Source organism: Polypterus senegalus, chromosome 5 (assembly GCF_016835505.1).
Source record: "Polypterus senegalus isolate Bchr_013 chromosome 5, ASM1683550v1, whole genome shotgun sequence".
NCBI classification, from domain to species: domain Eukaryota; kingdom Metazoa; phylum Chordata; class Cladistia; order Polypteriformes; family Polypteridae; genus Polypterus; species Polypterus senegalus.
Genome location: NC_053158.1, coordinates 81,913,925 through 81,926,694, shown reverse-complemented (window position 1 = coordinate 81,926,694; position 12,770 = coordinate 81,913,925). Strand labels below are relative to the sequence as shown.

Below are 12,770 nucleotides of genomic sequence, written 5' to 3'. Positions count from 1 at the left end.
ACCCCCAAAATTTGCGGGGGTTGTGTTCCTAGAGAACCCGCGAATTGTGAAAAACCGCAAATTTTGGATGTGGTTAAAAAATGCCTATTTTCATAATTTAAACCCTAAATATGCCCCCAAAACACTTTAATTTAATTTCAAATTCCGCTTAATACATTACCTAAAAATGAAGAATGTAAAGGTAAACCTGTATACAGTACTGCTATGTCTCCTGCAGTGCTAGAATGTAAAATACTGATGTTACCGCTATATGTATTGTAATTCATGCAAGTGTGTTTTCATTGCCAGAAGCCTTAGACGGTGCAATTCGTTTTGGCGGCATCTTGGGGCTTTAACCCTTAAACTGCCACATACTTGGGGGTTTATGCATCCCTGGACGCCAATACTTTTTTGCTGCACTTTAAGTAAACATCACAATTAACAAAGAAAAAGTTACATTTTAATGGAACACTTTTTTTCATGCAAAGAGCATCACAATTACTGCAGCACTGATTATTTTACACACTGCTGATGAACTGTAAAAACTATTTAAAAAAAACTACTGGAACAATATGTACAAGTGCAACTGATGCCATGGATGTAAATCACCGAGCCAACTGCAATTGAACTGGCTGCACGCAAGCACACAGAGGTAAGTGCTGACGCTGGCAGGCTAGTCTTAGTGCGGCTGCTGTACTGCAGGGTGTCACGCTTGGATCACAGAAACACAGGAGATTGTAGAGACAGGAACTTTATTTAAACACTTAAAACAAACATGTCTCTTTCAGAAGTAAAACGATCTCAGTATGCAGTTAGTTATCGATTAAACAATGCACAAACATCATAGGGGAGCACAACCCCCAACAGGAGCAGAGAATGTCTGGTGGAGGAGAGAGAAACAAAGCAATCAGCCAAAAAAGACAGGTGCTGTTCAGGCTTTTAAGTAAACGGAAAACGCAAGAACACTCGGCTGGAGATGTATCACAGTCAATCAGCAGCAAGGAGAAATGAATAACGCTGTAGTGGTCCGGTACCGCTAAGATTCAGTGGTCGAGAAGATGGTGATTTATTTATTTTTATGGTGGAGATTCCAGGGAAACACCCTGCCGTGACCAGACCAGCGGGCACTCACAAACAGAGACAAAAACAAAGCAAACCTGTAATCAAACAGCAAATAAAGAATGTAATGAAAACAAATTAAATAAGAAAACAACAATTCCACCCCTAATCCCCTAACGGCGATCACACATTAAATACAACAAAGCACAAACAAAACACACAGAGTAAATCATGAAAAAGTTCATGAAAAACAGCAACGGATGAATTGTAATGATGAAAATAGATAGTCCAGAGATCTGCACGTTGAATGGGAATGTAAAGATAGTCCTACCGGTAGTTCCTGAAACGGTGAAGACGGGTTCAGGAGCACCCCATTCTTTGTAGGATGGCCATGAATCCACTTACAGTCCTCATGCACACGGGTAGACGGCAGACAATCCAGACGCATGAAACGATCCAGGACAAAATGAATAAGTACAGGTAACCCAACAGAAGGCAGACAGACAGGAACTTGAAACACAAATTACAAAAACTTTTTTTTTTCTTTTGGTCACTGGCCCCATTTTTAAAAGCCGCTTTTGACACCCTTTGACCTCAACAGCCCCAGCACCCTCAGCAAAAGACCAATCAGATCCACTGCAGGGACTGCTGGGAGTTCTAGTTTCAAATTTTGTTGGCTACTTTCACCATCCTAATCTGCGGTTCTCTCTACAGTACAGTATTGCCACAAAAAAGCCATAAAAATTGCGTAGGATATTTGTGGTTTCCGCTAACAACTATTAGTTAGGTTCTAAGGAAAAATCCGTGAATGACTGAGGCCGTGAACTCTGAACCGCAACTGTGCAGGGGTATACTGTATTCACGTATAGGTCGGGTCTTGAAATCTGAAAAATTGATCATAAAATCAGATCCCTACTTATGCACCCTTTCAAAAATTTGACACTTAAAAAAAATTTTTTTAAACATTTTCCTGCTTCCTCCAATCTCACAGCAGATTCTCAGACACGTCGAATTTTGTTTTAGCAGCGCAGTTACCAGTTTCTTTCGCCACTTCAATGACTTTTAATTTAAAACCAGCTTCATATTTTCTTCTGCTCAAACGCTCCATTGTAGATAAGGGATGCTATTCCGATAAAGTTGTATGAGGGTGTGAGATACAAAAAATAAAAGTGTAAATGTCGCTTCAGAATAGTTCGGGTATTACCGTGTACTCACGTAGGCACAATACATAGAAAAAAAAGTCAGTGTGCTCTGTGGTTACTCTGTCAGGTGGGCGTTAGCATATCATAATCTCTTGGACCAACAGCGCAAGTTTTCAGCATTCGACTTATACGTCCGACATTATAAAATACCGGAAATTATATGGTAAAATTAAGGCCGACTTATCCATCGGAGAACTTAAAACGTGAGTATATACAGTACTCATTAAGTATTATAGTGGCTGTAAGGGTTCATTGTGGCACTTCATTATCACCTGTATTTAGCCTTCAGCATCAAAAGTTGTACTAACATTTCTTGGGTACAGAAAACACCAGTTGAAATAATATATTTATCTAATGTGATTTGTGCTGTGTGGCAAATTTTATTTTTTCCCTGATTAATTATAGATTGTAGTTGAACTATAAATAAACACATTCTGTTCCAAACTACATATAATAAGGAGTTAGCCTTTCTTGATATATTCATAATTTATGACTTTAAAATCACTTTCTGAATAGTTAAAACTGTTTTTTTTCCCTCCTCTCCTTAACTCTTTCAGTCCAAGGATGGGAAATTCCCTCAAGAGCTGTGGTTAGGTGTTAGTGCTGAAGCCGTTTCAGTTTACAAGAGAGGAGAACCCAGGCCTTTAGAGGTCTATCATTACGAAAATATCCTATCCTTTGGTGCTCCGATGTGTAATATGTACAAGATTGTGGTGGATGACCGGGAGCTACTCTTCGAAACAAGCCAGGTATGAAAATGAATATTCATTGATCATGCTTTATCTAATTTTGAAAAGCTGCCTGTATGAAATGTTTTTTTTTAACTGCCTATTAAAAAATCACATTTTTTAAAATTCTTGGACAATGGTTAATAATAATACAATAATACTGAAGTGGTTTCAGTAAACTGGCAAAGCTAAGCATGAGCTCATGCATACTAAACTAACCTAAAGCCACAGATATAGCACATCACTTTTTGTAATATGTGAAATATGTTATCATATTCATTATTTGGAAAGTAGTGTGTGCATAGTCTCATTATTAATAATGTTAGACTTATTAAAAGTTGTCCTCGTTTTTAGACAGAGACAAAACTTAATGCCAAAAATGAAAAACTGTCAGAAAACGTCATCTTATGGTCATATACTGTATTTCAAGCTTAATTTAAACTAAGCAAACATGTAACTGTTTAATTTATTTGTGGTACATAATCAAGGAACAAAAGATGTGACCTACATTTTGTTTGAGTACAGATGAAAAAAAGGTATATAAGTGTACATTTTGAAATTAACTTGGAAATTCTTCTAATACCCTGGAATAGTTCACCTGACACACATAATAGAAGTTTAAAATTGCAGTATTGGTATTATTTGATGCAAATATTAATTTATGTATTTTTTTAATTGGAATAACTTTTTACTCTGCCTTGCAGATTTGTCAAGTAGATTCTCTAAGAAGGTTTCTTTCAAAATTACATGGATTTCAACTGTGTTTATGTTTAAGCCAAAAATCTAGGGAACTGTAAGTTTGTACAGAGAGTTTCACAGGGGATGGGTGTTACATTTATCAGAACACAGACACATTTTGAACTGAGAATGTATTTATCTTAGGGAAATTAATCAATCAATCAATCAACATTTATTTATATAGCACATATTCATACAAAAAAATGTAGCTCAAAGTGCTTTACAAAATGAATAGAAAAATAGAAGACACAATAAAAAATAAACATAAGTCGACATTAATTAACATAGAATAAGAGTAAGGTCCGATGGCCAGGGTGGACAGAAAAAACAAAAAAAAAACTCCAAAGGCTGGAGAAAAAATAAAATCTGTAGGGGTTCCAGACCAAGAGACCGCCCAGTCCCCTCTGGGCAATCTACCTAACATAAGTCAAACAGTCCTCTTTGTATTTAGGGTTTTCATGGAAGGACCTGATGATGATGGTCACGTAGACTTCTGGCTTTCAGTCCATCAATGTTGGTGCATCATGATGCTTTGAGTAGGTGGTGGTGGCGCAGGCCGCCACCACAAAGAAACCGGAAAAAGAAACAATTAGACAAAAATGTATAGATGACAAACAACAAACGTTAGTGCAAGCCAGAAATACACAGCAAAAAACCATGCAATAAATATTAGAAGTATTACGTTCACAAATATTTCCTTGTATGTAGGAGGTAATGGATTCCAATCAAAAATTTAGGATCAGTACCTTCCAAACAGTGAGCTACATATTTTAAATTACAAGTATATCACAGTGATGTGGGTCTGAACTCTGCTGTTGAAGTAAATGATTATCTAGCACAGGTTTGAAAACTGAAGTCAAAGGCTGTTTCCATGTACTCCTGCAATCCTGTCAGACACAACTAGAACTTGCACAGCAAATAGAAAATGAAATGCAAAAGCAGTTAACTTGTTCATCACAAGTTCTTACAAAAAAAGTTCAAGTCTTACAAAAAAAATTACTGTGGAGATATGAGTAAAATTCGATATTTTGAAAATAATACAAAAACTATCTTGTTAATTAGTGAAGTCTTGCAAAATGTATAGATATGAGGAATGAGTGAATCTGCTGAAAATGCAGCACTGACGCAAGATGCAGGTTGTTACATTGACCCTTGTATATTAGCATACTCTTTAATGGAAAATGCCTAATGCATTTAGTTCAGCACCTACACAGGTTGTTTGATCTTTACACACTAGTGGTAACCTGTAAGTACGCTAAACCATTGATAACTAGAGATGAGGTAGTTGTTTCAGAGAAGAAAGTCTGAAATTTCAAGGTAAGGTAGTTACAGTCACTAATACTGGTGTCAGAGAGTGATTATGTTATATGCTGATTAGCAACTACAGTGTAAGACTGTGGGATTATGTCAATTTTGTTCCTCTCCAAAATGGAGTGTTTTACATTATATAATTCTTGCAAATGTCTGATAACATATTAGGCATGTTTCCATCCATTTTTTGAACCCATTATTTCTAGTGGTCTGCTTCACAGATTCTGAGGATAAAAAGCACATGACTACAACCTATCATGCACAGGGCACCAAATGCCTCCGGGCACACTGGTTATTCCAGGGCAGATTAGACTTCTTTATTTCATTAAAATGTATTGTGTCTATCGACTTAACAGGAAATTTCCTCTGTCTTGCTAAATATGGGGTACACCTAAAAAGTTGCTTTAACCACACCCTGTACAGACCTTGCTTGTGTGCCTTTGACCAATCTGATAAAATGAATGCATATCAGATGAAAACTGGGTATGTGTTCACCTAATCAAAATATCTCAAATTGATCCAGCATCCCATCCACCACCCTTCCCAAATTACTATACTGCTAACAATGTTAAATTGAAATTTGCCACACAATGTTATAACCAGATTAATATTCGCTAAGTAATGCATGACAAAAAGCATTCACAGTAAGGACATATACACATGTCCTGTCAGGCAGCTCTTTGAGCTTTGGAAATGTGCTGGAAAGCCATCACAGAGTTTGATTTCTAATTGTGTTTTATAATGTGCTCTAGCAATGAGATGAGCAACTACAGTCGCCAAGGGTGGCATCCCCTCCATCCCCTTTTAATTTGAAGTTATTTATATACCATGTGAATTGAATTCATATCTCCGCAGATCTTTTACCTATTTCAGTGTCTTTATTCAAGTGTTGAATAATTTGGTTTTATCTGTATTTTGAGTGATCTTTACTCTGTTCTTTATAATTTTTTTTTAAAGGTTTTCCATCCTGAATACTTATTTTTCATCATATTTGCAAAACCTATAGGTCACAGAAAAAAATGTACATGTAACTGAAACATAAGAAATGGTGGAAAACCTGGTCTTTAGAATATTGAATAAGAGCTTGACTGGGTGGTGACTTTTGTAGCTATAACGTGCAGTTTACGTAGTTATTGTACTATTCAAGTGGCCCGTGTTTGACTTAACTGCCTGTGTCAGTTGACCCAATTCACACCAAGAAGTACTGTTTTTGTTTTCTTTCTTTAAACTGATATTGGCACTAAAATGATGCAGAGTAACTTCCTTATACTATGACCCTCTCCTCCAATTCTGATGCAAGCATTATCTTACCCACTGTTCATCATGGAGCAGCTGCTGGTTGACCTGTCCCTAATAATAAAAATGTTCCCACTGATTACGCCCCAGTGAATTAGTCTTATCCTTCTTTCCATCATAATGGGAAATTGCATCTGCCTTGCTTTAAGCATTATGAGATGTAAATCGCTTAATTTTCTGACCACACCTGTGTAGAAACTTCTGCTCACAATATAATTTATGTCTCTTCATTCAAATGTTTTCTGTTCCTTGCAGTCACTTTTCATAAGTGAGACTCCTTTAATCTCCCTAGTGTTGACTTTGTGTATGACTAAGGCTCAGAATTCCATGTATTTCTGGTTAAGCTCATGTCATATTCAGGCTGACAAGTAATGATCTGCTCTACAGTTTTAAGTCTGTTAAAAAATACCTTTTTTTCTGTATTATGATGATGTTTGGTTTACATGTTTCTGTTACATGTAATAACATTTTTTCCTTGTTGAAAATATTTTGACATGTTTTTTCTGGGGTAAATAAACATAGTGCTTTAGGAGGCTACTTTAACTTGCTACATATTGTAAAGAAATTTTCACATTTAAAATGTATCCTGACACCCACAATAAGTCCCAAGTCCCGTAGCCATTCCTCATCTTGTTGTATTGATTTGACAGTTTTCCCTTCTGTCTGATTTTTACATTTAACATACAGTGGTGTGAAAAACTATTTGCCCCCTTCCTGATTTCTTATTCTTTTGCATGTTTGTCACACAAAATGTTTCTGATCATCAAACACATTTAACCATTAGTCAAATATAACACAAGTAAACACAAAATGCAGTTTTTAAATGATGGTTTTTATTATTTGGGGAGAAAAAAAATCCAAACCTACATGGCCCTGTGTGAAAAAGTAATTGCCCCCTTGTTAAAAAATAACCTAACTGTGGTGTATCACACCTGAGTTCAATTTCCGTAGCCACCCCAGGCCTGATTACTGCCACACCTGTTTCAATCAAGAAATCACTTAAATAGGAGCTGCCTGACACAGAGAAGTAGACCAAAAGCACCTCAAAAGCTAGACATCATGCCAAGATCCAAAGAAATTCAGGAACAAATGAGAAAGAAGTAATTGAGATCTATCAGTCTGGTAAAGGTTATAAAGCCATTTCTAAAGCTTTGGGACTCCAGCGAACCACAGTGAGAGCCATTATCTACAAATGGCAAAAACATGGAACAGTGGTGAACCTTCCCAGGAGTGGCCGGCCGACCAAAAAAGAGCGCAGAGACAACTCATCCGAGAGGTCACAAAAGACCCCAGGACAACGTCTAAAGAACTGCAGGCCTCACTTGCCTCAATTAAGGTCAGTGTTCACGACTCCCCCATAAGAAAGAGACTGGGCAAAACGGCCTGCATGGCAGATTTCCAAGACGCAAACCACTGTTAAGCAAAAGAACATTAGGGCTCGTCTCAATTTTGCTAAGAAACATCTCAATGATTTGCCAAGACTTTTGGGAAAATACCTTGTGGACTGATGAGACAAAAGTTGAACTTTTGGAAGGCAAATGTCCCGTTACATCTGGCGTAAAAGGAACACAGCATTTCAGAAAAAGAACATCATACCAACAGTAAAATATGGTGGTGGTAGTGTGATGGTCTGGGGTTGTTTTGCTGCTTCAGGACCTGGAAGGCTTGCTGTGATAGATGGAACAATGAATTCTACTGTCTACCAAAAAATCCTGAAGGAGAATGTCCGGCCATCTGTTCGTCAACTCAAGCTGAAGTGATCTTGGGTGCTGCAACAGGACAATGACCCAAAACACACCAGCAAATCCACCACTGAATGGCTGAAGAAAAACAAAATGAAGACTTTGGAGTGGCCTAGTCAAAGTCCTGACCTGAATCCAATTGAGATGCTATGGCATGACCTTAAAAAGGCGGTTCATGCTAGAAAACCCTCAAATAAAGCTGAATTACAACAATTCTGCAAAGATGAGTGGGCCAAAATTCCTCCAGAGCGCTGTAAAAGACTCATTGCAAGTTATCGCAAACGCTTGATTGCAGTTATTGCTGCTAAGGGTGGCCCAAACAGTTGTTAGGTTCAGGGGGCAATTACTTTTTCACACAGGGCCATGTAGGTTTGGATTTTTTCTCCCTAAATAATAAAAACCATCATTTAAAAACTGCATTTTGTGTTTACTTGTGTTATATTTGACTAATGGTTAAATGTGTTTGATGATCAGAAACATTTTGTGTGACAAACATGCAAAAGAATAAGAAATCAGGAAGGGGGCAAATAGTTTTTCACACCACTGTAGAGTATAGTGTGACGCTTGCAGTGGAATTTACAATTTTTCATCCATTTGATACTAATATTATTAAGTAATATTTTATTTTGTTTCTAGGTGGTGGACATTGCTAAACTAATGAAAGCCTATATCAGCATGATTGTGAAGAAACGCTACAGCACATCACGGTCCATCAGCAGTCATGGAAGCCAATGTAGCAGCAGGTGAATGCAGACTTTTTAAGGATTCGTGCTGTTCCTGGATTTTGCCTACAACATAAAATTTGCTCAAAGGTGGATCATAAGCAAGTATAAGCGACTAATCTTTGTACGCTTCTAATGGAAGACAGTTAATCTATCTAAACTTTGAAAGCTTTACTCTTTTCATTAGAGTACCAAATGTGTAGTTAAGCTAGATGCTGCCAATGGTAGTACAAAGTGCCTTAAAGCTACCCTCAGAATGCACTGACCAAGTGTCATGAGACAGTGTAGAACTTCTAAATATCAGCACTTGTACCAAGGAATGGCTTTTAAGTGGAAGGACTTAAGTGAGTTTGGTGTGTGCTGTATTCTTGAGGCATTTGCCTGGCCGGTGTTCTGTTTTCTCCAGGCGTAATGTTCCTTGTTAAAGACTTGGGTGTTTGTGAATTTTTTTTTCCTCCATTTTTTTCATGCTCTCTTAGGCTGCCAGATACGTATTCTATGTCCTCCTGATGTCTTTCTCTTTCTTTTCATTTCACCTAATTATTGGAACGCTGCTGGCAGCTTTCCTTCAGGAAAACATTAACAGCATTCGTATTTCAAAGATGTGCCTTTTTTGTATTATATGTATTGATAATTTGTAATCCATATTTTTAAAAAAATTTATTGTAAACTTTATTTTAAGTGCAATGTTTTATAAAATAGAGGGATGTACATTTTCATTACTTGTTAATATCGACTAGACTGATAAGAAATGAAAAGTGTTAGCATCAGTCTAGCGCAGTTAATGCAATACAAAACATGTAACAGTTGTATTTGTAAGAATTCAAAATGTGTACTTAACAGCCATTAAATACTGATTTATAGTGTGTGTTGAGTTTATATGTTGTTTTTGACGAGAAAGACGGCACAATTGTATGGTAGATAGCATTGTAATTTGTCAAGTTGTGACCTTTGTTCTGTACCTGCAAAGAATTATTATTATTATTATTACCAGGATTCCACACCACATTGAGATATGTCTTGTGTGAGTTGACTGAAAGTCACATGCACAGCCTCTGGATTTTCGTTTGTCTGTTCCTTGATGGACTGGTATTCCAGTTCTGACTTTTCTAATGTCTTTTATATCATCTCTCTTTTACCTAAATAAACACAAACCAAATGGCCTTCGATTAATGTGTCTGCTGAATAAGTAATAACAATAATAGAATGAACCATTTTTCTTCAATAAAAGGTAGATATGGCAGTGTTTGGACTCATTGAACGATTTTGCTGCATTGTCATGGGTTTTGCAGTACTATACAACAGAATCGACAAACATGGACTGCTTCTGCCACCTGATTAAGGCATCAACACAAAGGCAACTCAGACTTGTGGATGTTGTACGTCGAATGTAAAGAGACTTGTGTGCACCGCATCACTAATATTTACTTGGAAAAATGATTTTATTTCTTTACAAGTTCAATAAGAATATTAATATCTTGCAGTTCTGCTCATACATCCTGTGTCAATTCACGCTGTCTACTGGCAGCAGTCTGGGCACCAGCTTCTGTGACTCGTTGTTTTTTTCTTTTCTTTGTGACTCCACTTCAGTCAGTAATACCTCAAGGTTACATTCACTTAAATTTTGTTTTCTTACTTTTTTTCCTTTGTTCTTCTATGCTTTGCACTAAAGAGGTCACTCAGTAATATGATTTATACATTTGTGACAGGCAGTGACAGTGAGTCAATAACAACTTGTGCATAAGCACATAGGATTAACTTGATCTGAGATTTATAATGGAAGTTGGTGGGGCACATGAAATATGTATGTGTGGTTTTATAAATCTGATATTTTATATATATAAATATGTGTGTGTATGCAGTTTATGCCTTTGAGCATAACCATAGTTTTAGCTTGGAATCTAAACAAGGTTTTAATTCCTGGATTTCCTTTAAAGTCTGTCATTTCTCAACATACAGGTTGCTCCTTCTAAAGTACTTCTAAAAACTGAATTAAAATGATTTTTTTATATACTGTAGATAATGCACATCCTATTCTGAGTACTACCATAGAATATATCGTATAGTATTGGTTTACTAGGACAGGTTAATTAACTTACCGTCTTGTCAAGGACAGGCCCAAATCCTTCATCCCCTATTCATAGTATCATCAGTCCTCCCTGTAATGGTGTGGTCGGCTCCAAGCTCCCTCTCCTGTTTGAGAGCCTCTTGAGCCGCCACTGTCAATACTGTAAAAGAAGTGAGCCAGGCAGATGAGGACATACACATAGCAAGGGGTAGGTGCAAAAGTAATAAAGGTGCAATTAGAATCGGTAGCTGAGGATTATACCATGAACAAGTCTCCTGTGCTGTGACCAAAAAACAGCTGAGAAGCACTGGTTTAGATGTGTGTATGCGTTAAGTTTATTCCAGACATGAAATGCAAGAAAAAAAAGCATGAGCAATAAAATAGTAAAACCTCTTATTATCCAGTCAGTCTCTGTTAACCGTAAGTAAGGGCTAAAGAAAAAAAATGTGCACGCCAGTGCCTACCTATCTACCTATTACTGTACTACTGCCATATGGTAAGCTGTGAGCTATGCTACACATAAGTACAACTCTCTCCCTGTGCTGACTCGTAGTGTTCTTCCCCTGCACCATCTGTCATACCGTATTTTGAAATCACAGTGTCAGTTACGAACCTTCAGTTTTAATAGCATTTCGTAGCTTTTCTCTTTTGTTATAATAATCTGCTGTACATTGTTATGGCCGATAAACGTAAGCGTGTTGTGTCGGTATAAGAGTTGAGTTTGAACCCTGGTCCAATGTTCACCTGGCATGTGTCTGAGTCTCATATCCTTCTGAACATATGCTTAAAAGCTGATGCTGTTACTTTATTATTCACTATGATAAAATGTATTTCTTGTCCTTTATGTAATCCCTTAAGAGAAGTGCTATATTTATGGCATAACCTTTTATTTTACATGTTTCCTGTTTTTTGTACCAAGCTGGATCATTATATATATATATATATATATATATATATATATACATACACACAGTGGTGTGAAAAACTATTTGCCCCCTTCCTGATTTCTTATTCTTTTGCATGTTTGTCACGCAAAATGTTTCTGATCATCAAACACATTTAACCATTAGTCAAATATACTGTAACACACGTAAACACAAAATACAGTTTTTAAATGATGTTTTTTATTATTTAGGGAGAAAAAAAAATCCAAACCTACATGGCCCCCATGTGAAAAAGTAATTGCCCCTGAACCTAATAACTGGTTGGGCCACCCTTAGCAGCAATAACTGCAATCAAGCGTTTGCGATAACTTGCAATGAGTCTTTTACAGCTCTGGAGGAATTTTGGCCCACTCATCTTTGCAGAATTGTTCTAATTCAGCTTTATTTGAGGGTTTTCTAGCATGAACCGCCTTTTTAAGGTCATGCCATAGCATCTCAATTGGATTCAGGTCAGGACTTTGACTAGGCCACTCCAAAGTCTTCATTTTGTTTTTCTTCAGCCATTCAGTGGTGGATTTGCTGGTGTGTTTTGGGTCATTGTCCTGTTGCAGCACCCAAGATCGCTTCAGCTTGAGTTGACGAACAGATGGCCGGACATTCTCCTTCAGGATTTTTTGGTAGACAGTAGAATTCATTGTTCCATCTATCACAGCAAGCCTTCCAGGTCCTGAAGCAGCAAAACAACCCCAGACTATCACACTACCACCACCATATTTTACTGTTTGGTATGATGTTCTTTTTCTGAAATGCTGTGTTCCTTTTTACGCCAGATGTAACGGGACATTTGCCTTCCAAAAAGTTCAACTTTTGTCTCATCAGTCCACAAGGTATTTTCCCAAAAGTCTTGGCAATCATTGAGATGTTTCTTAGCAAAATTGAGACGAGCCCTAATGTTCTTTTGCTTAACAGTGGTTTGCGTCTTGAAATCTGCCATGCAGGCCGTTTTGCCCAGTCTCTTTCTTACGGTGGAGTCGTGAACAC

The 12,770-nt window shown here is 37.2% G+C and overlaps 1 protein-coding gene across 2 annotated transcripts in view; it reads left to right on the top strand.

Moving 5' to 3' along the window:
- The window catches only part of myo10 (myosin X), a 408,709-nt gene extending 398,769 nt beyond the window's left edge, over window positions 1–9,940 (top strand). For both annotated transcript variants that reach the window (XM_039754892.1, XM_039754893.1), the window contains exons 40-41: window positions 2,798–2,989; window positions 8,692–9,940. In XM_039754892.1, coding sequence (XP_039610826.1) covers window positions 2,798–2,989; window positions 8,692–8,802 — 303 coding nt within the window. In that variant the 3' untranslated portion in view covers window positions 8,803–9,940. The remainder of the gene's footprint in view (window positions 1–2,797; window positions 2,990–8,691) is intronic.
- The last annotated feature ends 2,830 nt before the right edge of the window (window positions 9,941–12,770 follow it).